At 32.9% G+C, this 27,273-nt stretch overlaps 1 protein-coding gene across 1 annotated transcript in view; it reads left to right on the top strand.

Moving 5' to 3' along the window:
- LOC111709409 (organic cation transporter protein) overlaps positions 1-27,273 on the top strand; it is a gene marked incomplete at its 5' end in the record, with an annotated part of 41,906 nt that extends 14,633 nt beyond the window's left edge. Inside the window, 12 exon segments of the mRNA XM_023483068.1 lie at positions 3,401-3,475; positions 4,533-4,639; positions 5,615-5,679; positions 7,333-7,392; positions 13,223-13,327; positions 14,365-14,462; positions 14,710-14,744; positions 17,940-18,037; positions 20,323-20,396; positions 21,918-22,039; positions 23,887-24,027; positions 27,148-27,273. Of these exon segments, the coding sequence (XP_023338836.1) occupies positions 3,401-3,475; positions 4,533-4,639; positions 5,615-5,679; positions 7,333-7,392; positions 13,223-13,327; positions 14,365-14,462; positions 14,710-14,744; positions 17,940-18,037; positions 20,323-20,396; positions 21,918-22,039; positions 23,887-24,027; positions 27,148-27,228 (1,061 nt within the window).

Genomic DNA, 27,273 nt, shown 5'->3' with positions numbered 1-27,273 from the left:
CAAAATTGTCGAAATCTGAACGAAATTCTTCATATCTCGGGCAATATTGAAAGCACAAAAAAGGCAGACCACATTTTGGAAATGGCAGGACAAGGGAAATTTTGTGATTATTATCTCTAGAAATTTACTTCTAAAATTAGGTTGACAAATAAACGCAGCAAATTATATCAAAAATCAAGACGACAGTCAAGTCGTCCTGCATACTGTCATGTTTCGTGGGACACCCTGTATCTCTAGATGAGAAAGAGGGTTCAATACCCTTGTCCCACTTCTATGTTAATCCTTTCTCCAGCATCAATCCTTGCATCCGGCGGCTTTTGGGTGGTATCTCTAGATAAGAGAAGGGGTTCAATACCCTTTTGGACTAGATTGTTAGGCATTATTCTTAGATTGCATATATTTTTTATGTGCATCATTTCTCCAACTGGTAGCAATGAACTTATATGAGATTATTTACATAGGGATGAACCCTGGTTGGGTTCACACTATATAACTATATACTTTCACACTATATATTTTGAAAAAAGGGATGTTCTTGTAAATTAGCCATTTTTACAAGGAGGACTATTTTTTAAGAAGATCATGTTTTTTCTGAGCCCTGTATCGTTAATTGTCTGTTTTTCTGTTCTTGGAAAGCTGACCAGACAATTTGTAGTATTTCAACACAGCTTAGCTCAGCTTTTGCGTACACATGTTTGCTAGGGTCAGTTTTACACATTTCCTAGATCATTTAAATTCAGGAAGATTTTTTTAAGGGAGGGGGGTGGGACTTCTCCCATCCTGTTTTTGTCTTTATTCACTATCGATAAAAAAGATAGTGTAAAGCTTAAAACACCCCTTCTAATTTTCATGTTCTTTATTTTCTTTTTTTTTCTTGTTTATCTCGTTTTGCACTGTAAGACCTTTCCAAATAGTCCTTTTAACATGTGAGTTGTTGAAAAGGTAGAGGAGAGAGATTAGGAGATTTGTAAGAAGAAGGAATTATAAAGAAACTCATAACTGCACCCCTTATGCAAAATGCGGAGTTGTAAGCTCTGTAAAGCCCTCTTGAAGGGAATCTTCTTCAGCAGTCCAGTCCTCACAGCTGGTTGAGTAAAAAACCAATACCATTGTGCATTTATACCCATCAGAGGCTAGATAACTTCTTTCATCTTCAGAGAACCCAGATAACACAAAACAAGAAAGGGAAATTACATACATAAAACATGGGATTTAGAGGGGGGGTCAAATTGACCCCCACCCCAGCATATCCTGGTTTTCAAGTACCCCAGCAGGGATAGGGTTAATCTATGTGTATTTCTTGCTTCCCCAGTAGTATACTAGATGTGTAACTAAACACAGCGCTCCCCTGGTTTTAAGGCTGGGACAAGGCTGGGACAAGGCTGGGACCCAAATAAGATAGGTCCATTCTCTCTGAAGCCAATAAGGCAACTGCTTTTTTTTGCATATGTTTTACTTTGTAATTGGATTTTGCCAATTTCAAATCTGAAATTTCTTTTCTGCCCTAGTTCAACCTTGCTTGATATCTGAGTAACAATAAAGGAGTCATTAGCATTTTCTAAAAAGTCTCCCCTTAACCCTGCTAGCAACAACACATCTCTGTGACTCTCTCTCTCCAAACCTGATACCAGCTGACCCAGCTGTTGCTATGGTGGGAAGCTTAAAACACAAACAATGATAATTACACATAAACTCTTGGAGTTGTACAGGGAAGGAGTGGATCTAGGACTGGATATCAAGCTTAACCTGTGGACTAAAGATGGAGAAGAATTTTTCTCATTTTCTAGAGTTTCTCGACCCGTCAACCGGAGAAGGAGAAGAAACAGAGGTGTGATGTCAACTCTGAAGGAAGTGAGACTACCCCAGCAAGAAGTGCAGTCTCCCCTGAAGGAAGTGCGGTCCCCTCTGAAGGAAGTGCAGTCTCCCCTGAAGGAAGTATGGACCCCCCTGAAGGAAGTGGGATCCCCCCTGAAGGAAGTGCGGTCCCCTCTGAAGGAAGTGCGGTCCCCCCTTAAGGAAGTGCGGTCCCCCCTGAAGGAAGTGCGGTCCCCCTTGAAGGAAGCTAGACAACCCTTGTGTGATGTGTCAAAGTCCCCATGTCAGGAAACAGGCGCCCATGGAAGATTGTGAGGAAACCCCTGAAGGAAGCTAGACCTCCTCTACTAGAAGATAGGAAGGCCAAGATGAAAAGAGCTAGATCTCCATTCATCACTTCCTCCCCTATTCCCCAGCTTGATGGGATATGTACACCATCAACACCTAACACCAATCTTCTTTCCAGGCCTAAGGTTACTGAGGAATCTGATCCTGAGTCAGCACCTGAACCTGAACCTGATCCTGAGTCTGCGCCTGAACCTGAACCTAAGACTGAGTCTTCCCCTGAACTAGAACCTGATCCGAGTCTACGCCTGAACCTAAACCTGAGACTGAGTCTGCGCCTGAACCTGAACCTGAGACTGAGTCTGCACCTGAACTAGAACTTGATCCTGAGTTTGCGCCTGAACCTGAGACTGAGTCTGCCCCTGAACCTTTTCCTGAGACTGAGTCTGCGCCTGAACCTGAACCTGAACTTGAGACTGAAGCTGGTCCATAATCTGAAACTGAACTTGAAATCAAACTAAAACCACCTGTGAACATTGCAAACCCAGTTTTTACGAAAAATCCTCGAAATTTTGCGAAATATATTAATTGAAAATTTAGAAACCTTTATTATCAGAATAATATCGAACCATGAATGAATCTTATTAGCGTCTTATTACTTAAGACAACATTTTATAAATAAACATGGGGGTTAATGCCTCCCCAGGCAATCCATTTTGCTTGATGTATGTATTATATGAGATAGGAAAATTATTATTTTAAGAGAAAAGAATTTTAAAAAAGATTAACAAGTTTTCACAAATTCACATTACAAACGACAAATTTTACGTTTAAATGTTTAATGAAATTATAACCTTGATTTACTGGACTAGCTTAAAAACTTGCCTAAAATTGATTTGACAATTTTGTAAAAAGAAAAAATTTTAACGGATATATTATTGTTATGTTATCATAATTGTAAACTGTGAACCCCTTTTCAGACTCAAAAGGAATTAAACAAATTCATATCTTGGGATAGTTTAATTTCCTTCTATCATAATCTCTGTGCTGTGCATAACTCTTTGGGACGCTTTTTAAATAATGTTTTTAGAATTTTTAAATTTAACAAACGGTATTATTCACTGAGAATTAAGGACACACATTTATATTTTAACATATTTGCATTGGATTTGATTTGTTTTAATTAGGCTAAATCTGAAAATGTTATATTTGATACTGTTATTTCTAATTAAAGATTGTAAATATTTTCTTATTTCCAATGCTTAATAAACTAAAAATGAAAGAATTTTTTTTTCTTCAGGTATTTGGTTTTGTGGGTTCGCAAGCCTAGGTTATGGAACTGTGATGTATGTCTGGATGATGGAACACGTCTCAGGTACTGTAGGCATAAAGGTTTGGCAGAGAGTTTCAGATAGGCATACAGGTTTGGCGCAGAGTTTAAAGTAGGCATCATGATTTGTCGGAGAGTCTCAAGTAGGGATAAAAGTTTGTTGGACAGTTTCAGGTAGGCATAATGGTTTGGCGGAGAGTCTCAGATAGGCATAAAGCCTAGAGCTTAAAGTAGGCATAATGATTTGGCGGAGAGTCTCAAGTAGGCATAAAGGTTTGTTAGACAGATCCTGGTTGGCATAAAGGTTTGGCAGAGTGTTTCAGATAGGCAAAAAGATTGGGGGAGAGTTTCATGTAGGCATAAAGGTTTTGCAGAGAGTCTTAGGTAGGCATAAAGGTTTGGCAGACAGTTTCAGACAGGCATAATGGTTTGGCGGAGCGTCTCAGGTAGACATAAAGGTTTGGCGGAGAATCTTAGGTAGGCATAAAGGTTTTACAGCGAGTCTCAGATCAGCATAAAGGTTTGGCGGAGAGTCTCTGGTAGGTATAACGGTTTGGCTGAGAGTCTCAGGTAGAGGCATAGGAGTTATGATTGTCAATAGTTGCTAAAGAAGTGGAGTAATGATTGTTAATAGTTGCTAAAGAAGAGGAGTTATGATTGTCAATAGTTGCTAAAGAAGAGGAGCTATGATTGTCAATAGTTGCTAAAGAAGAGGAGTAATGATTGTCAATGTTTGCTAAAGAAGAGGAGTTATGATTGTCAATAGTTGCTAAAGAACAGGAGTTATGATTGTCAATAGTTGCTAAAGAAGAGGAGTTTTGATTGTCAATAGTTGCTAAAGAACAGGAGTTATGATTGTCAATAGTAGCTAAAGAAGACAATTATGGGAGCTTGTCTGCATTATTGTTTTGAGTTTTGGAAACTGGGCACTGGTTTTAGCTTTTGTACCTCACCATCGGGAACATACTGATATTACGTGCCTACTAATGGCGCTCCCATGAACCTTGCGGTCAAAATCGTACCTAATGGCGCTAAGTTCGAATTACTCGAGATTAACAAAAAAATAAAAACAATCTAAAAGGGTTCAAGATATCCATTATAGGTCGGCATAAGACAATACTAGGAGCTTGCCCGCATTATTGTTTTGGATTCTGGGGACTTGGCACTGCTGTCATCAGCTACCTTGTACCAAACTGGAGACATTTACAGGTGACAGCAATATACATCATTTTCTTACTGCCTTTTATTAACATTACTGACCTATGATTCTCCCCAAACAGAAAGGAAGCTTTGCTAAGTGAAAAATTCTTGCATTTAAATCAAAAAAAAATTATTTGGGAAAAATTAAAATTTTGACTTGATCACAGGTTCCCTATACCAATTTTGCCAACAAAACATCCCTCAATGCGTTATGGATGTTTTGTAGGCAAAATTGGTCTCATGGGAACCATTTGTAAAGGAGAATTCCCTTACCTTCCCTTTAAAGTAGTTGTAAATAATTATTATTAATATTTTAAACTTCTATAAAAGGAATATAGAATAAGTTCAAGCAAGATTAAAAATCTTTAAATAAAGCTCAAAGGATAACCAAAGTTAGGGAAAAACTAGCAACAAATCTTTGGCCCCTGTATAATAACTCAAAGCATTGCATATTATGGGACAAAATCCCTCGCGGTCCCAAAAACAAATGCGCAATCCTAAACTATTTCTGCTTTTCTGTGGATGATGCACATTATCATTAATTATATTTTGTAAGATTGATTCAACCTTTATTTAGTAAATGCCATGATGGAAGGAAATAATTGACACAATTCTACTACTAAACTATCAACCTTATCAAATCTTGGAATCTATGCATTTAAAGGGACTGTAAGATTAATTTCAAGTGACCCTCTACGCAAAGATTGCAATGCCCGATTTACAACGGTACCCAAGGAACGAACCTTAGTCTGATCACAAATGTGAAAGATAAGAGTTTATTTCTTATAATTTCTTCATTGTTTCTTATTATGAAGAACTGTGCAAATTAATTTCACAGAAAAACAAATGAAAGTTAAAAATTAAAAACAAAACATAGATATCTAATTCATTCTTAATTAGGCAAAGTTCTGAATCTTTAAATTGAGGATTTAACCATGATTTATCCCGACCAAAGAACTATTTTATGATTTTTCTTATTTTTAGCTAATATTTTCCGTTCCCTGCCTGGTCCTTGCAGGGGCCTATTTTTACCTTCCAGAGTCAGCAAGGTGAATTTACCTTTAAAGGGATTGTTTATCTAGAAAAAAGATTATCTAAATCCCATATTATATTAATCATAATCAATCGGTTATGGGGGCACTTTGAACTGTAATCTTTATTGTTCATTATGTTTTCAAAAATAAGCTATTTATAGGAATTATTGGATTTATTTTGGGGGAAAATAATTTCGCAGTTTACATAAACAGGAATCCTCATTGTTTACCTAAACAGGAATCCTCATTGTTTACATAAACAGGAATCCTCATTGTTTACATAAACAGGAATCCTCATTGTTTACATAAACAGGAATCCACATTGTTTACATAAACAGGAATCCTCATTGTTTCAATTTAAAACTTAAATAATAAGTTCTTTGTTAATATCTTTTGCATGACGTCGCGTCGCTGGATTTGGGAAAATCATAATTTCAACGTAATAACTGCCGGAAGACTAAAATGCTGTGGCATGGAAAACAGTACGGTTGTGGAAGACAAAAAAATAATATGTGGCATGGAAGGGAAAATGTTGTGGCTTATGGCCGCCTGGCTGCCCCCGCTCCACAAGCCTGACATCTGTATCAAATCAATAAATGTGAAAGATAACATAAACTTAGTTTTTTCAAATAATGTTTAGTTTCGTGTATTTCTTTCATATGATTCAATAACATATTTGAAATTTTTAGTCACATTTTAAAGTATTTTTTACAAAAAAACTCGAAGCCAACAAAATGTTGAAAATTTTGTGCAATGCATCCGTTTTTTTGGTCCTAGCACTCTCATTTTTGACACTATCACCGTGAAATTTTGTGACTTTTAATGAAAAATAATTAAATTTTTTTTTTTTTAAATATTTTTTTTATTTATAGGGTAGGGTACAGGGTGGAAAAAAGTCCGGTCTGTAAAAAAAAAATCTAAAATAGCCCATAAATTTTTAGTGACTAAAGCTACAGATCTAAAAACTATATTTTTGAAAGCCCTTGAAAAATGCATACATAGATTCAGACCCCCCAGCCTTTATAAGGTTAAAATAACCGTATTTCTGTATTTATGGCTACTAGTGAATGTTTAGTAACTATATATCTGCCTAGATGGTTACTGGTGAATGTTTAGTAACTATATATCTGCCTAGATGGTTACTGGTGAATGTTTAGTAACTATATATCTGCCTAGATGGTTACTGGTGAATGTTTAGTAACTATATATCTGCCTAGATGGTTACTGGTGAATGTTTAGTAACTATATATCTGCCTAGATGGTTACTGGTGAATGTTTAGTAACTATATATCTGCCTAGATGGTTACTGGTGAATGTTGAGTAACTATATATCTGCTTAGATGGTTACTGGCGAATACTCATTAACTATATATCTGCCTAGATGGTTACTGGCGAATGTTTACTAACTATATATGTGCCTAGATGGTTACTGGCAAATGATTACTAACTATATATCTGCCTACATGGTTACTGGCGAATGATTACTAACTATATATGTGCCAGGTTGGTTATTGGCGAATGTTTACTAACTATAAATCTGCCTACATGGTTACTGGCGAATGATTACTAACTATATATCTGCCTAGATGGTTATTGGCGAATGTTTACTAACTATATATGTGCTTAGATGGTTACTGGCGAATGTTTACTATCTATATATCTTCCTAGATGGTTACTGGCGAATGGAAGAGCGGAGGAGGCAGAAGATCTTTGTCGAACCATTGCAAGGTAAAGTTAACAGATTTATAGTGATTTATAATAAATTAGCTGAAGTGCCCGGGTTGCCCGTGGAATTAAAAAAATTGATTTTTTTCATTTCAGCCCTTGTTACCCCTGGGGCACTTAAGGATTCCCTCAAGAAAAATTTCAGCTTACTCGGTCCAGCCGTTTGTATAGCTACACAGCTGAAGAGGCATAAAAGGGTGTTAGTTTAGCGTGAAGAAAACCCACATTTTTGGCTTACATGATTTCTATTAGTTTCTAAAGGTGACCTGGGACCTAATTTAATTAATTGGAAAGGTCGCTTGACTACTATCGCCGGTTCAAATCAATAATCACCGATTCTTATCCTCAATTTTGCATATAATAGATGGGGGGAAAGGCGGATTAAAAATATCAAAATCTAACTTTATGGATTAGTTAATTTAAGAATTTTTGTTTTTGTTTTTCACAAACAGGGATAAAATCGTGGGTAGAGATGGGTATCGGTTTTGGTAAGGAATAAAGTAGTTCAAAACTAACCTATTTTGTTGTGAACTTTGGTGTCGATAAATTAATGAAAGGAAAAAACAAATCGAACGATTTAAAGTCATTAACAATCTCTCACATTTACTTTAGTCAGATTTATAATTTTTTCGTAACCAATGTTTGAAGAGGATGGGTGGAGGGAGAGGCTGAGATATATATTTGTTTTATAGGAAAAATAAACATGGTAGATTTTAATTAATACATTCTAAAAAATATTCGATAGAAAAAAACAGTATTCAAAAATAAGATATATAAAAATGTATTTACTTATTTAACCAAATCTCGATTGGGCTATTTTTTTCTATTATAGATGGGGGGGGGGTGTTTCCCCCCCCCCCCTATCATTTTTCCTTTACAGTTGATAAATGTCCCTACTCCACTTTTTCAGGGCTTGCTCATTAAAAAACATTAGACCTCTATCTTTACTGGTTAGGGGAGGGGGCAAGGGAGGATTTAAAAAAATTCTATAAGTACATCGGAAAAATGTCCAATGTTATTGGCCATTACTGATTATGCATTAAAATTTTTTTTTCAAAATTTGTTTACAACTATGAAGTTGAAAAAGTGAAGAAGTATTAGCACTCTAATTTTAAGCCGTTTTTAAATTATCTAGGAAAAACCACAGGTGGGGGGGATGGAACCCCCCCCCCTCACCATGATCGTTCCAGGGTTAACATATATTCATTATTTATATTTAAATTTATCAAATTTATCATAAATATAATTCATAAATAGACATTGAAAGAAACTTTAAATTTTGGAGTTGTAGACCATTAGAAAAATCATTTGTTCATTATATCTAATTATCAATATGCTGAGAACATTTTTATGAAAATCATTTTCGTTTTTATTTATTTTATTTAACAAATTTTTAATATATTTATGTCCCAAGATAAAATGTGCACTGAAATGTTCTTTCATAAAATAAAGAATAAAAAGAATTAAAAAAAAGTACACAGTTTTCCAATTTACAAAGTATGTATAGAGCAATGTGATAATTAAGTGTTTTTACAAACAAATACTTGGTATTTGAAACTTTAATTAGAAACAGAACTGTAAATTAACATTAATCAATAAAGAGAGAATTTGAGACGCAAATTCTTGTAATATTAAATACTAGCTGAAGGAATTTGCCCGTGGAAAAAAAATTGTTAGAACAAATGTTGAAAAAAAGACGAAGATCTTGCAGCTGTCAATCACGTGACACAAGCTGTTGTTAGAGTTGGGTCTAAGATTGAGCCTTAAACCTGGGTATAATAAGGAATTACAACTTGAGCCGAAGGTTGCAAAGATTAACAAATTTGAGTTTGAAGTAAGCACTCGATTCCTTTAAGTTCCATCCTTTGTTAACCCTATTTTTGCTGGGGCCGGGGGGGGGGAAGGGGGAGGGGTCAATTTTACCCCCCCCCCCCTGTAGCTTTAATACAATGACTACTTTTTCCTTTATCAAACTAAATCTTTGTTTTGACCCACTTTTAGTCGTCAGAATTTGATAATTTTTAGCTTTTTGAAAAGCCATGACATAAGGAAACAAATTGCTCAAAGAAGTTTTGTAAAATATTTGCATTCAACCTGTTAAAATAAATTTGCACACTTTTAGTTTTTCTTAATTACACAGCAGGTTATTTAAAATTTGGCTTATTTTTTTTGCATATTTGAAATGGCATGGTCTAGAGCTCTTCAAAATTCAAATAGTATATTTTTTCATTTTTTTGCGAATATTGTTTGCAAACATTATATAACTACATACCTGGATTTTGTAAAAAATCCAATTTTTGCAAATAAATAATACCTATCTAAAATGTCTAAAAGCTATCGTTTCTTTATTAACGCTAAAGAGAAATTTCTATCATTTATGACATTGTTTTGATTTGAGTTTCCATTGAATGAAACGCTTCGCGAAAAATTGCGAAAATTATAGTTCGGATTTCACAAACTTTTTCGCGAAAATATATAGAGCGAAAAATGCGAAAACATTCAAAATTTATTGAAGTGATTCATGCGTAGGCTTCCCGACATACTCCAGAGAGCGTTATGCACAAATAAAGACATTAGCTGTGTGAAAAATCTTTGCGTAAATTGCATTTTCTATTACAGCACATCTTTGTTTTTTAAAATTGCATAGTTTGCACTTACATAAAAATTTCACTTTTTTATATCAATTGCAACCAGAAAGTTTGTGCAAAGGCCCAAACACATTATGCCAATAGAACATTAAAAAAAATTGTGTATGTAAAATTTTAGGCGTTACAATGGAATGTTGGGCCTTATTTTTGACAACTCTTACAAAGTTCATCCAAATTAATTCCGCGCGAAAACTGTGCTATATCTGCACTGCACGCAGAGTTTCAGCTGAAAAATTGTAAGCACAAATTGGCTTCTAATAGACACCATTGGCTAGAGTTAAAATTTGAATGCTTTACCTAAAGAAGGTCTTTAGTAAACATATTGTTGAAGGGAAAATGAACGCCCTTACTAAATCATTGAATTTCCTTCTACTTAAATAAACATTGAATAAGTTTTTTCCAGTGACAAAAAACACACACCTTGGAAAAATATTAATTCAAATTACAACTGCAGCAATTCAATTAAATAATTGGAATTATTACGCACCCATTCTTTAAAACATTTATGATTTCATGTGACCCATGCACATAGCAAAGACTCTTTTTGTTCAAGTTTTCTTAATTTACGTCATTAAGTTGTTACCATATCATAATATTTTTTATCTTATCCATCGTTTAAAATTTGTTCAACTGTCATCTTTAATGAAACCACCCTCTGCATGAATAGAACTAGACTCTACTTTGTACTTTGTCATCTAATAATAATTACCATAACAACATGTCAGTTTCAAGTAATGCTTTATTAGTTCCTAAATTATAGAACCTACTAATTGGGTAATGGATGGATACTTAGCTCTCAGATATATTTTATATTAGTATCTAAAACCTATACTTTTATAAGTACAGAAGACCAAAAAATGCACAGTAAAGAAGAGTCATTGAGTTGTTTTCTAAAAATTACCCTTTCCGTAATCTGTTTTTTTGAGAAAAAATGTCCGTAATCAGGTTTTTGCAGAATAATTATGTCCATACTTCGGTTTGTGCAGAAAAAATATATACGTAATTGGGGGGTTTCTGTTGATTACATCGATCCTTTTTCCTGCTTGTTCTTATATTGGTGCTATGCTATGCATTTAGAATACTTTATATTGATTCTTGTAAAGATTATTAATATTATCATGGTCTAGTTTATGTAAGTAGAAAATCTTATTAGTACCTTTTATTCAGTTCCAATTAGGACAGAAAGTGTCCAAACCACATATATCCTCTGAGAATTCATGTAAACTTACAATTGGTAGGATTCAGAAAAGTTTTTTTTTCTAACAAGACTGAACCAACTTAGACTGTTAACGTAATTTTATAAAGTAGTTTGTTTGGTTTGATTTAAAATTGATGAGCTATTCATGTTTTTGTCTTCCAAAATTGATTTTTCAATTGTTAAGCAAGTTTGCTTCAAAAACATAAAGGAAATTAAACACTTCAAAGTTACTTTATTTCTTCCAAATTATTATTCAGAAATGGTTAATTGAACATGCCTCTTTTCTAAATTGAAGGAGAGACGAAGAAACCCTATTTATCATTGGAAAAATTATATGTTACTTAAGATGTTCATACTATTTAAAGCAAACGTAAAAAAAGCAATCGATTTCGGTTTGTTTTACAAAACAAACCTTAGTTTTTTAAAACAAACACTTCTTCGTTTTTCATCTTAAAAAAAATTCTGTTTCCAAATGATAGATTTTAATATCATAGTTTTCTTTATAGTTTTCTCGTTGTTAGCAAAACGATCAGTCAGATTTTTATAATTATGAAAACTGACCATCCCTACATCCTCCAATATTTTGTTTTTATTTGGAAAGAAAAACAATATTTATGGAGCTTGTTTGCTCGAAACCTTTTAAACCGTCCACTTAGTGTCAATTATTATTATCGTGTTTTGTTTCCACATTTTGTTTTACTACGAAAAGAAAAACAATCTGATGTGGGAACTGTTAAATGTGGAAATAGAGATGAATGCTTGATCTCAATCTTTTGCAGATTTAATTAATCTTTATTTAATATTCCGCATGGAAATCTTACTCAGTCTGGGGGGTTGGAGAGAGCATGGAGAGAGGGGTTGAATAGTTAAAATGAAGATATAGAAAGATGTAGTTATTCTAGTTAGTCTCAAATCAAAAGCGTTTACAATGTAAATCGAGATGACGTGGCAGAATTTTCTAGATCCTCTTGCCGCGTCTCCGTATCCAGCTCAGACTCAGATCGTCTTCCGCCACAATCAATCGATTATGAGAATCCAACACAGAATAAGTTACCAGCTCACACATAAATGACATTTAACAAGTTTAGGTTTTTCTAAAAATATCTTAATCCTGTCAAGGATGGTTTAAAAATAGAAGACTTTTATGCAAATATACATTTTTTCCGAAGCAACATAATACACAGTTATCAGAGGTAATAGCGCGGGTCGGGTAGACATTTTTTTTTTCATATCGGGATTTTTAATTCTCGAAGTATTAATTTAGCATTTTATCGATGCGATTGCTTCAGAAATTAAGATTGTCCGAAAAGGATCTGTTTAAAATAAATAATTTTAAAATTTGTATAATTTTAAAATAGTACAAAAACTGTTAAATGGTCTCAAACGAAGTAAAATTATAATAGTGTTCAAAACATGTCTTTTATCCTTTATGTGATCAGTAAGGCAGAAGATACCACTATAAGGTGTCTACCTTAAACATTGATAAGTTTTGAAAATGTTCACCATTGCATGTTTAACATTTCACCATAGTTTCAGTAGAAGTAAATATTTCCAATTACTGATAGCGCCGATTGAAGGATTCATAACTCTGATTGGATAATGAGATAGATAGAAAGATAGATGTTAGCGCCATACTATTTCTATTGGTTCAGAATAGACAACAAACACATGACTGAACCCTGATTGGATCAGGTACTTATGGACTGGCATACACTTGTTTGCCGATTCCATTAGCACCTGATCCAATTTAGTTTAGTCATGTGTTTGATGCCTATTCTGAACCAATAGAAATTGTATGGCGGTAACATCTATCTTACTCATTAACCAATTAGAGATATGAATCCTTTAATCATTGCTTACAGTTAATGGAAATATTTATTTCTACTGAAACTATAGTGGCGCTTAACCCTATCATTGATTAAAGCTTTTAAAGGTGCCATTGCGAATGAGCTATGCCAAAGTATACGTCTACACCTTTCATATTTAGGGTGAATGGTCGGGAGCTTCCTGATGATTTTAAGCTGGTTGTGTCCAAGAAAACGGCTGAGGGAGAGAAGGGAAAAGGATATCTTGGTTTTATCCAACTGTTCACGTGAGTTTCTTTTAGAAACCAGTTCTCAGCTGAGAATTTATTAAAGTAAAAGAGTAATTGAACCAAAGAGAATATAGAATATATATTAGAGGGGAATTTACTACAAAAAAGTGTAAAACGGCCATTTTGTTGTACTGTTTCCATACTGTAGGTTTATTTCACATATTTATGTTATATAACCTTTTGGACCCTGGAATATCATTTTATAGAAAATCTAAAATTAATATTAAAAGAAAACCAAATTATGAAATAGGCAGGTTTCATAATTGACCAATGATCATTTCACATAGACTCTATGCCTTTTACTTTATAAACGATGATTTTTCGTTATAACTATAAATCAAATGATGTTTTTTATTCACCTAATTCATTATAAAGTTTATTTAACAGCTTTAAAAAATTCGAAATTGAAATGGATAGTCTAGGGAACATACTGTATTATTGTACTCTACTGCATATAATTTGTGAACATTTACATGATTTGAACTGAAAAAGTTCATACCGAGAGATTCTCTAAATTCCCTCTCTAATATATATTCTATTCTCTTTGAATTGAACTAGTTAAAACTAATTCAACTATTTCGTGGAGCCATTTGAATTTATCTCGTCCTCACACAATAGTAGTTGAACTAGCATCTACCTCTTTCTCGTTCATAAATTCAGAACTTAGGGATGAGATTTAATAATCACCTAGACTTAATTGAACTGTGTTCCCTTAAGCTTGAACAAGATATGTGATTCAACTATACTTCCAAGTAGTTTAACTACGTCTTGCTAATCGATAAAGGTAGTTGGTGGTGGCGTGACAAACATGCCGTGTCACCAACTGTTAGACATGCCGCTTCACCACCTGGCGAAGGCAGTCGCCAAAAAGAACTTTCTCTCTTGCTGAACAATTTTACACTGTACTGCAAACGTCTACTAGGTCTCAAATGAATCCTAAAAATATCTCTACAATACTGTACTCACGCACAAAAACCATGTCTACGCGGTTACTCCTTTCTCAGAATAAACAAATCTTAAAAATGGTTATTTAGGCATTCTCATCTTCGTCGTAAGACATTGATAAATTACTACCTCTGGTTCAGCACTGCTCTCATATACTACGGGTTAACTCTCAACTCTAACAGCCTAGGCACATAGATTCAGACTCATATAACAAGTTGCATCAATTTTTTTAATTGGAAGTGTAATAACGACTTATTTTTATTTTACCTTACTTAATTACTTAGTTTTACCTTTTTTCTAGTCCTAGAATTGTACATTTTAGTGCTTATACAATTTATAAAGCGTGTTGCTTTTAGCTTAAGTTTGAAAGAAGTAGATGGCAAAATTTCATCGAATTTAGCGTCAAAGCTTGAAACTTTTGGATCAATGTGTAGGAGCATCTCTGTTTGTTTATCAGTCAGTTGGCAAGGTAAACATATTTCTTTACTAATAACATAGATTAATAACAATACAGATAGAACTCTAGATGTCGTCTTTTTAAATTCGAGGGTTTATTCACAATAATTTCCGATGTAGAGGCCCAAAGGAGTTACACGCATGCTCTCTCTCTGTCTTTTCATTCAACGCAGTATGCGCGTAACTTCTTTTGGGTTCCTGCCTCACGGTTATTGTAAACCAAATATACTACACCTTAAAAATATGACATCTCGTGTTCTATCTGTATTGTATCACTTAAAATTAATGACTGAAAAATCCAAGTTCATTTGAAGTACCGTACCAATTTTTGGCAGCTATAACAAGTTGTACAGAATACATGCATACTATAAACGGCATAGCAGGACAGTACACTAAATGAATAACCGCCTTCTCAGGCGCGTAGTGGAGGGGGAGGGGGGGGGGCAGTAATTTTCGAAAAATTCTGAATAAAATTTCCGGAAAATTCTGAAAGAGAATATCCTAAAAACTAAAAATAAACAACTTCCAGAAAATTACACGCGAAATACAATTTTCGTAGATTTCCTAAAAGACAATTTACGTCCTAATTCCGATTTAGCAGCCGTTGTTGAATGTTAGTCCGCTACGGAATTTTCCCATCCAGATTTACAGCGCACAAGATCGAAGGAGAAGGATTAAATATTACCGGTACAATATTAAATTTCGTAGTTTCCATTTAACAGTTTATATTTACTAGAATTCAAATTACATCTTTCATCAAAAAAAACTTATGATTTAACTCATAAAGTAGTTCTATATCTGCAATGTATGTTAGTTTGATGTGTCAGTAGGAAAAAATTTACTTTAGTTTGACGTGGAATTTGTTAAATTTACTTCAGTTTGACATGAATTTATTAAATTTGCTTTAGTTTGACGTGGAATTTTTAAAATTTACTTTAGTTCGACGTGGAATTCGTTAAATTTACTTTAGCTTGACGTGGAATTTTTAAAATTTACTTTAGTTTGACGTGGAATTAGTTAAATTTGCCCTAGTTTGACGTGGAATTTGTTAAATTTACTTTAGTTTGACGTGGAATTTATTTAATTTACTTTAGCTTGTCGTGGAATTTTTAAAATTTACTTTAGTTTGACGTGGAATTTGTTAATTTTACTTTAGTTTGACGTGGAATTTTTAAAATTTACTTTAGTTTGACGTGGAATTTTTAAAATTTACTTTAGTTTGACGTGGAATTTGTTAAATTTACTTTAGTTTGACGTGGAATTTATTAAATTTACTTTAGTTTGACGTGGAATTTGTTAAATTTTACTTTAGTTTGACGTGGAATTTTTAAAATTTACTTTAGTTTGACGTGGAATTTGTTAAATTTACTTTAGTTTGACGTGGAATTTATTAAATTTACTTTAGTTTGACGTGGAATTTGTTAAATTTACTTTAGTTTGACTTGGAATTTGTTAAATTTACTTTAGTTTGACGTGGAATTTGTTAAATTCAATTTGTTCTCAAATATTACCTCAGGGTTATAAATATTGACATTTAATAAAAGCAAGATTTTAAAAGAAAAAAGGAAAACTTTCTCAAGCTTTTTCTATCCTTTCGAACTTTGAAAGTACACATTTAATAAAAAATTATTACATTGTTTTTGTTAATGTAAATGTAATGAAAAAGTTTTCTTATTGTGCAGGGTGTATCAAGAAATATGGCTTGTAAATACCATGCAGGACTACAATATTTTGTAATCCAAGTATAATGGAATTAATTCTTTGCCACAAACTCTGATTTTCTAATCCCTTTATCTTTGCAACCCAGCAACCCAATGTCGTAGACCTAAGATATTTCCAACTATGAATCTAGGACAGAATTTAAATAATTTGAACTAGCGAATAATCCTTATTCTTAAACTTTAAATCAGTGGTTCTAATTTGAACCGACACTAAGTAGTTCAGCGAAGAAGCTCAAATTCATCAAATTCGATCCGTGTTGGATAATAATCAATAATAATAATAAAAAATTTCAAAGGTTTACGCCTCAGGTTTCAAAGATGTCGAGATTACTTTTAAATTACGGTCGGCAACTGAATGGATAAAATGATTTCAAAGACCAAAAGATGATCTTGATATAGTTTCTCAATTTTGGTTGTACACTCTGTGTATTGGCTGACCCTGCAGAATAAGGAAAAATATAAAATAAAAGCTTACATCCTTCTTTTGTGTTATAATCCTTGGGGTAACTCTTTGTTATTGTGTTGTTGGCCATGTTAATATTATATAACTAGAACTTATCATTGTATATACAAAGCCACACAAAATTAGCACAATGAAAAAAAAATCGTGGAAATTGAAATTTTTTAAAAATCAACATTTTTCAGATTCAACCTTGCCTGGTCATGATCATTATTTCAAAATAGTTTAAAACTCTTTTTGTGGAATTTTACCTATATCTTAACGATATGAAAAAAAACGATATAAAAATTATGTTATATACTATGACTATATTATCTTAGTTCAGAACCAATAGAGATCTCAACGGCAGCAGTAGGATCTATCTTTCTATCTATATCAATATATCTATTCAAATCTTGTAAATAATCCATTTAAAGATTCACAAGTAAACTATCGTACATTACTTATATTGAAGCAAAACAAGGATGTTTGTAGAATTTGTGTGTGAAAACTAAAATTAAATGAATTGTGTCTTTGTCATGAATTAAACAAATAAAACCTTATATCTTTGCAACCTATGGTGCAAACCTGTAAAACTTATGATTATTTGATTTAATATAATTCATAGTTTGAAATATATAACATATATTTACGTTATTAGGTTGCAAAGATATAGGGATTAGAAAGTAAAAGTTTGTGGCAAAGATTTAATTCATTTGAGATATTAATAGTCTGATAGTAAATATCCAAATTAAAGTAATTAAGTCTTCGCCATACAAACTCAGATTTTCTAATCCCTATATTTTTGCTACCTAATGTCGTAGACTAAGATTATTTAATTTTGGATTTTTTTAGAGCCAATAATTCACGTTTGAAATATAAAATACATATCATACAAATTTCAGGTTTCAAAGATATATAGGGGGATTAGCAATTTTGAGTTTGTGGCGAAGACTCAATTCAGTTAGTTGATAACAATGATACAACATAGTTAGAAAAAGAATATGTAATTACGGTTACAGTCCCTTTAATATTGTTTTTATTTCAGTTGCTTGAGTTCCCTGCTATAACCCTGGTTATATTCTGTTTATTAAAAACTGGAAGAAGAATAACTTTAATGATATTCTACAGCCTGGGAGGTCTCAGGTCTTGTTTTACAAGTTTTAACATATTTATTCCTTAAATTTTAATCTTAAAACGATATATAAATGATTTGGATGATGTCAGCTGTAAATATTTTAACATTTCTGGGTTGCTTGATCTCAATTCGGCTAATTTTTAACAAGAAAACGTTCGTAACACCCTTGCAATTACCGAATTAGAAATAATCTCCAACCAACAGGGTTTTAGTGTACTAGCTTGTGAACCAGGGAGTAAGGAATAGAAGGGAGACGGTACACCAGTTGACTAAGAAATATTTGTCTGATGTACAATTACCTCGTATACAATAACCTTTTTTGAATATTTCATATACAAATGGAGTACCCGTCTGCAAAGCATCTTTAATCATATGGTATATATATGCAACCGCGTCAGTTATATCTCCCTTCTATTCCTTACTCCCTGTTGGGAACCCAGCGTTGCCCAGTAGTTACTCCAGCTGTTTACCCACATTTGGTCTTAAATTACGATTTTAAGTAATTTCCCCGCACTTACTTTTTCGTATTTTTCATAAAAGGGACCGCGGTATTAATTGATAGAGGTCTGATAATGTTTCAATCAGATTTCTATGTTTTTGTCTTTGAAAACTGATTGCTTTCATTTTTTTCTACAAAAACACTTTCTTCAAATGTCTTACCTCATCAACATTGAGATATGACCGAGTGGCTGGAACGGTTGTTCTTTCACGAGAACGAACGGAACTATCAAAAACGATCCCATAGAGCGCGTTCTTAAAATACTGGAACTAGAACGGAACAATCCAGCTGAAGGCACTCGTTCTAGAACTGAATGGAGCAATTTCAAAAAAGTCTTAACGTGCCCAGCCCTAATATGAACAGAATCAAACAATTTCCAAGTTTAAAAAAACGACTTTATATCTTCCACATTGATGATCAGATTATTATTTTAAAAGTACTGTTGTGAATCTGACATAACCTCCTGTGATGTTAAAAACAGTCCTTTTAAGCATATTATGTCAATTGGTTTAATGATTCTGATTAGCATCTGATAAACCACAGTAATCATGATAAAAATGAATATCTATATTTTTGAATTCATAAATAATTAATGCTATCAACATATTTCTGGTATTTTCATGTTATTCAATTTGTTCGGATGTTTTCCTCAACTATCATCTATTTTGCACATTTATTGGACAATTTTCACGACCCCTGGTAAGGTGTATTTTGGCAATTTTCACGACCCCTGGTAAGGTGTATTTTGGCAATTTTCACGACCCCTGGTAAGGTGTATTTTGGCAATTTTCACGACCCTTGGTAAGGTGTATGGATGGCTGAAAGATGAAAATGTTTACTGAAATATGTGCACAAATTTGAGAAATAAAATAAACTTTAAAAAGTCTTTATTATCTGATACAGTATGTGGAGGAAGACATTCAAAACTGTTCACCAACTGTCATGTTTCGTGGGACACCCTGTATATGCAAATTGTTACGTTTCTTTTCTAGTGATAATTAAAAAGATACAAACATTTCATTGATTTTGATTGTTATATTAAGATGTTAGGTACTTTCACAAAGGATTTTTCCCAAGTGCCCCCCTAGCCCATCCTAGCCGCAGCGCTAGGGCCCCATTGCAGCCTGCGGCGCCTCAAAGGGCCTAACCTAACCTTTGGGAAGTTGCCGCTTGGGATATCGTACATTTGGAAAGTTGTCATTTGTAAAAATGCCTATGGAAAAGTACCGAACGCCTAAGAAATTTACACATCACTGAATTTAAGTTAATTTAAACTAGAAAATTATTTGGTTCTTTGATAGAATTAAATCTAATTGAAAAACACCATGGATCTATGTTATTTTATGATCAGTGTTTCAAGTATTACATTCTACACTGTCAGTTTTATTTTAGATCATGTCGAATCATTGAAAATTTTCGAAATTACGTAAATACCTTAAATCACTGAAGGACTATCTTATACATACATTAGTGTCCCTACAGTTCACAGTTGAATAATACGGGCAGCCGTAATACATTTGAATTTCCGAGCCGGGTCAACCTTTCTGGTCCTAGTTTGCACTGTATCGCCCGGACACTGGGTAAATAAAGCAGACACTTAATAGGACTGGCCGGTGCAACAAAGTTGACGCGGTCAGACTTTAGGTTGAATTTACTTTTACTGAAGGGTCAGAGATGCGAGATAAGGGTAAACGATGAACAGTTTAATAAAAATTAAAATGTCTTTATCTGGTAATGTTAATCGGACTCCCTAAATTGCAAAATACTATTCTACAAAAAACTAATTATATTTAGTTTGCTTCTGACCATGTTTGTTCCTCTAAACTATTTCACCAACGAGTGGCCGATTGTGGCTCTGAATCTATTAGGTCAGATTTTATAAAGAAAAAAAATCAAACAATTAAAAAATTTAGTGATGACACAAAAATATTTTAAAACATAAAATCACAGGACATTTTGTTTGTGTGAGAGCTTACAACCTTTGGATAACAATGAGTACATAAAAGTTTACTTTTTTTATTGATTTACAATTACATGTTTAAAATTGGAGGGATATGTAGCATTTAAATTGAATAAAATGTATTAAAATCGAATGATATATACTTTGGAGAAAAAAACTCAGCGGGAGCGGTTGAACGAGCGGTTGAGATCTAGCCTAGACTCTACGCAGTTCAGAATAAGAAATTAATAAGAAATTTACAATTTGTTCAACCGCTATATCGCACTTTTTCGTTCACATTTTCAACAAATGAAATATAATTTTTCCTGAATAACGTTTTTGCTTTTAACCGCTGGTTTTCAGATTTTTAGCTGCTTTTTTACTTTCAACTGCTCGTTTAAAGATTTGTCAGCAACTTTTTAACTTTCAAATGTTTTCAGATTTTTCAGCAACTTTTTTGATTTCAACCGCTGGTTTAAAGATTTTTCAGCCACTTTTTTTTTCTCCAAAGTATATATCATTCATTAAAATCACAACTAAAGATTTTTTATCTTATTTAATTGCTAAGGATGCATAATGCTTATTTTCAGTTCTGTCGGAAGATCATCGGTAAAAAAGCGAGGGCCTAAAGTAGCAAAAAATATTGTTATTCATTTTTCGACAAATAGACCTATTGTATTTCACTGTGATTTAATGTTTCAAACTCTCAAGCAAAACTCAATGAGAAGTTTGCCAATTATTTCTTAAAAACTGAAGATAACAACAGGTGCTTTATAGTGCTAAAATGTACATGTAAAGGGCTGTACATGAAAGGGCTGTACATGAAAGACATAAGAGAGTTGGAGCGGTAAAATCAAAGCCAAATGCGTTGCGACACTTTAAAGTCACCCCATGTCTTACAATTTGATGAAACTACAGTTAAACCCTAAATACTAAATACATCGAAAGAATTTATCAAATGTAGTCTTGACAATTTTTCAATGGGTTTTATACTATTTTACGTAATTTTCAGTATTTGTAAAAATAAAAAATAGCCATGAATATGCGGGAACAGTTTTAAAGAGCTCCATATAATTATTTAATTAAAAAACTAAATATCTAAACATTTCATCATCAGAATGTAAAGATTACGACATTTGATAAATTCTTTCGATGTATTTAATATTTAGGGTTTATCTGTATGTAATTTGAAGAGGCATTGAGAACTGATGATTTTCATCTCCTGAATTAAGTTAAAATTTAGAAAATTTAAGCATCCTATTTTTCCTAATCAAGATTCAAGACAAGTGTTTTGTTAAAGTAAAATCTAGACGAAATTGTCAGAATAAAACACGTGATCTTCCACATTATTGATCAGATAAGGATTTAAATCACATTAGTAGGTTACTTTAAATACCAAGTACACTCCCTTAAATGATCATCGAGACTGACGTTTTAAATTATATTTTAGGTCGAGTGTGTGCAATTAATACTCTGGCTTGCTGCTATATTTATAGCTCGGAGATATTTCCTACAGTTGTACGTAATGTCGGGCTTGGATCCAGCTCACTTTGGGCTAGGGTGGGTCCAATGGTAAGCTTTCAAAACAAACTGAGATGATCACATAATTTTTCCAAATTGCATGCTAGACACATTTGCTTTTTTAAATTATGCAAAAGTTTACTCTGCTAAAAGATAAAAATCTAAAAAAATTGTTGAAAACGACTACTGTGAAATCGGTTTCATAAATGTTTTTTTTATAAATCGTTTTGGGTAATATCTCAAATAAAGAACTGTTATTTCAAAATGTATATCTTATCAAACATACAATTTTGGTTAGTGTTCATGCTCTCGAATCCTTTACCCAAAATAGTCTGGGGGAGGGGGTCCCAGCCCCCCTTTATTTCCTTTTTTGAAATACAAATCTGTAACAATTGATAAACTTTTGGAAAGCCCTAATGATTCATATACTATACTATTATAATTTGCAAAAAAATGTGCAAATTTTCTAAATTTCAAATATTTATTGCAATCTCGAGTTTTTAAAATACTTTTACATAGTGAATTTAATATGGAAAAAAAATAAGCAAAACTTTCAAACAATTAATGTGTATTCAAGGAAAACTGAAGTATTCAAATTCTTTTTAAAGTCATCTGTATAAAACTTAAATTTGTAATCTGCTTTCTGTTGTGTAAGGCTTTCAAAAGAGCTATAAAATTTCGAAATACAATGACCGGAAGTGGGTCTAAATATAGATATTGTCTGGTAAAGGTAAATTAAGCCGAAAGTGAGGGACATGTGTGAGTTAGAAAGTCAACAAATTTGAAAGCCTCAGACCAACACTTTTCGGATTTATCTTCCAAAAAGTCTGGGGGACAAAAAAAAAAAAAGGAAAAAGGGTTAATAAGGGTTAATAGGAAAAAAACTTGAAATGTTAAAAAAAACTATGTCAATTCCAAAATTGGTGAGATTTTGTTAAATTTTATTCAATTCAAGGTGATAAATTACGTCAATTTTTTGGAAGCAAATATAAAGAAAATCAGTGCCCCTTAGCCTGTGAGGCTGTGAAAGGGAAGGACCGAAGCTTTAAGAAAGGCCAGTCATTAAACTTGTATTGTGACAATAAATACAGGGGACACTAGTTCCAAAACTAACACTTGGCCAATATTTAACACTATGAGTATTTGGAACTAACTTCCCGTGAAATATCAAAGAGACAAGACGATGGATTTTTAAAGTTCGTTTTTTAAAACAATCGTAAAAACGGTCGTTTTTATAAAAGCAATAGTTTTCAAAAACGATCATTATTCGTTTTCTAAAAGTTCATCGTTCAACGATCGTTTTTCCGAAACCCAAACGATCGTTTTCGAAAACGACAGGAAAAACGATCGTTTAACGATCGTTTCCAAAAACGATTAACAATCGTAAGTGTGAGCGATAAAAGACATTTTGTTTTGCCTTTTTCTTAGTCTTAGTTCTCTACTTTTATTTTAAAAACATTTTTTAACAATTATTTTTTACTGCATATGAGAGATATGAGACATAAGATCACAGATAAATTAAAATAGCAGAAAAGATTTAGGGATATTTTTGTTAGGCTCTACGTCTCTATGGTTTTAAATGGGTTACTGATGAAAACATGTTAAAGGGACTGTAAGCGTAGTTTCAAGTGACCCAATGCAAAGCTATCAATGCCCTTTAAACCTTTATCTGAGAAAAAAATTGAAAATACCGTCGTTATCCTGACTTAAAATGTTTAATTCTGATGACTTCTCTATTGCTTTAGCAAGTCACAAGTCACTCTTGCAGAAAAACTGCAAATGAAAATAAACATGTATTTCTTATTTTTGATTAATCATAAAAAGTACCATAACGGGCATTGTCATCTTTGCATGAAGGGCCATCCAATCACGCAGTTTTAAACTATTTTTTTTCTAAGGTTGCTCCGTTTATAGCTGGTTTGAAGGAGTATGATGAACGTATTCCTACAGCTACATTCGGTGTAGTTGCCCTGGTCGCTGGACTACTCGTCACCTTTCTTCCGGAGACATCAAACACACCACTTCCGGATACTATACAGGTCCACAAGGGTGGGGCAGGGCAGGGCCCCCTTTTTTATTTAACTCGAGAGGGGGGGGGGCAAACTTTGCTACAAACTTAATAATAACGGTCAGAGCCGAGCCTCTTTTTTATGCCCGAATTCGTACTTTAGTCTTTATAAATGCCAATCTGAATCTCCACTTAAAGGGACAGACCGGCTCTGTAAGGAAGTTAAACTGAGTATGCAGTGTTGTGGACAAATTCTTCAGGATTCATTTGAGACATATAAAACGTTTCCACAATGTATAATTACTGAGTTTGAGTGCGAAGTCGACGTTTACAATTATGAATTTGGGTGGGTACGTTTTCAGAATCGGTCTTTTTAAAATTATTAATTAGTAAACTAATTAGATCTATAGAAACATATTTCTCAAACAAAATGTGTCAATAAATCGAAGTAAGAGTTAATTATTTCCTTTTCCATCATTGTATTGAATTTTTTATTTTCTATGAAATTGTTCGCAGATTTCTTCAAATTCTTGAAATGTCGTCTTTTTAATAAAAATTCCAGAAAATCTTTGTGATAAAAGAGAGATGACAGAAAATAATAATTTAATAAGATTACTTATTTTCGATGATCAGAGTTAATTTTTATATTTTCAACATGTTCCTAAACAACTAATTAGTTTACTCTAAAATTTTGTTTACATTTATTGTCGTCCTTATTTAATAATTAAAAAAACAAGAAATTGTCAAATATAAAAAGATCTGTTTGGTAGCACTTCGCTCCAGTGAATTTTAAAGGAACTGTGTAAGCGTAATTTCAAGTGACCCTCCGTGCAAAGACGGCAATGCCCGACTATCAAGTATTAATTAGATATTTATATTTTTGTTTATTTTATATGCTTTTTTCATTTGCGGGTTCTTTGCGAAAGTAATATGCGCAATTCTTGTTTGTAAGAAGCATGAGAGAAATTATCTGAATTTAACACTTTTCTAATCTGAAAATAGAGGTTCTACATTTTTTGATGAAATAAAGGTTTCAAGAGAACCCTTGTGAATCTGGCATTGCCATCTTTTGCATTGACGGTCAGTAAAAAAACAGTCCATTTAAAATGATAATGATATGAAAGTTTAAGCCTTTAGCTTATTAAATTTAGTTTTTCTCTTTCGAGAGTTCGGACAGTTTAAAATGTGAAGCCTTTCGCAAATAAAATTATTTGTAAATTACGTTACAACTTAAACTTACGGTTTTCGCGGAAATTTTTATTTTCGTGAAATAATTTTTAGCAAATTTTCGCATTTTTTTGCTTACTTTATTTCCGCGAAAAAATACGAAATTTCGCTAAAAACGTTTGAAAATGCGTGCAAGAATGTTATGTTTTTCGACAAAGTTTTCGTTCGCTGAAAACTATAAACTAGACTGCTGAAAGTAGGCTTTCAAATCGGAATTCCGTTGATGGGAATTGCGCGGAATTACAGGGTTTGCAATTACACTTTGAAAACCTGAGTAGTAAGTAATCAACAAATTGTTTTTCTTCTTGATTTACATTTAATACTTTTTAGATATTTTAGATTATAATTCTGGACACTCACTTCCATTATTAAATTGCGTGCTCTCTCAGAAAATAAATTTGATTTCTCCTGGCGCCCGGGAAAGAAAGAAAATGACATTCAATAGAAAGAGATAGAAAATCTATTTACCTTCAAATCTATATTTTATTAGATTGATTTTTCTTTTTTATTGGAGCTAGCACTTTTTATCCTGTCCTGTACTTTGGATTAAGAAATTGTTATTAATTGCACTTTTCAACTTTCCATTTACAAAGCTGTATGTATAATAAACATATCCTGGATTTTCTGTCATAAAACTAATTATTTTCACTTGAAGCACGAAGCGTGCCCTGGAAGCCAAGTTCTCCATAAAAGTCGGTTTACTCAATTTAGAATTTTTAAACAAAGTTAAAATCATTTCCATGTTTCTAGCGAGTAACCCAATCAAAATTTGAGGCAAACCGGTCTCAGAGGGTTGAGTTATGAAGGGACATCAAGTTGCTTTTATTGCATAGACAACGCCGGGCTCTTTTAGCTAGTTAATGATATTATAACGACTAGCTTACTGTACAACTGAGATTTACATTTTTTTCTTTATATTTTCTCTGTCAACGAAACTATTTAATACCGTCTGTCTCAAACTCTAATTTTCTACACCCTTTATATATATTTACAACTACCATGGATGTCCTATAGATCTTCGAAATAGCCATATACAGCCTACAGGGTGTTCCACGAAATATGACAGTTGTTGATTAGTTTCGAATGTCTTCTTCCATATATTGTATTGGGCATTTTTGCAGTTTATTTAGTTAAAAAAAACATCTTTTCCTCAAACTTATTTTACTTTGAAAAAAAATTTTACTATAATTTGATTTTATTTTAATATGATTGTCATATAGTATTTTTATCATTCTCTTTAGTATTAAACAGCTTCACTAATTATGGACGAAGACATTTTAAGCTATTCACCAATTGTCATGTTTCATGGGACACCCTGTATATTAATTAACAATAACAGATTGGATACTAGATGTCGTCTTTTCAAGATTTTGGGGGTTTTCGTTCACAAAAACCCCTGAAACAGAAGCCTAAAGGAGTTCCGCGCAGGCAGCGTTGAATTTCAAGACAGTGAGAGAGCATGCGCATGCAATTATGGGGTCCCTTTAAATAATTCTTTAACAATCCCTTTAAGATAAAAGATACAGGGAGTCCCACGAAACATGACAGTTGGTGAATAGTTTAAAATGTCTTCTTCCATAATTTGATAAGTTGTTTAATACTAAAGAGACTAATGGCATTTTTTTATATGATTGTTATATTATAGTAAAATTTATTTCACAGTAAAATATAAACGAGTTAAACATTTTTTTAAAGAAATAAACTTCAAGAAGTCTTCAATGTCTAAAACGTATGTGGAAGAAGACATTCAAAACTATTTATGGACTGTCATGTTTCATGGGACACCCTGTACAACATGCAATAAACACTTTTTCCAAATAAACTGCAAGAAGACATTCAAAACTATTCACGGACTGTCATGTTTCGTGGGACACCCTGTACAACATACAATAAACACTTTTTCCAAAATAATTTTATTTTTCAGGAATCTGAAGCATTGGGTCAAGGAGATACATTTTGGACATCGCTGAGAGAACAGAAAACAAAAAGTGAAAATAAAAAATGAAAAAGAAAATGTACTAAAAAGTTTAAAAATAAAAAAAGTTTCAAG

The sequence above is a fragment of the Eurytemora carolleeae genome, unplaced genomic scaffold, assembly GCF_000591075.1.
Source record: "Eurytemora carolleeae unplaced genomic scaffold, Eaff_2.0 scaffold964, whole genome shotgun sequence".
NCBI classification, from domain to species: domain Eukaryota; kingdom Metazoa; phylum Arthropoda; class Copepoda; order Calanoida; family Temoridae; genus Eurytemora; species Eurytemora carolleeae.
The sequence above is the reverse complement of the archived record's forward strand: the minus strand, read 5'-3'. Positions and strand labels throughout refer to the sequence as shown.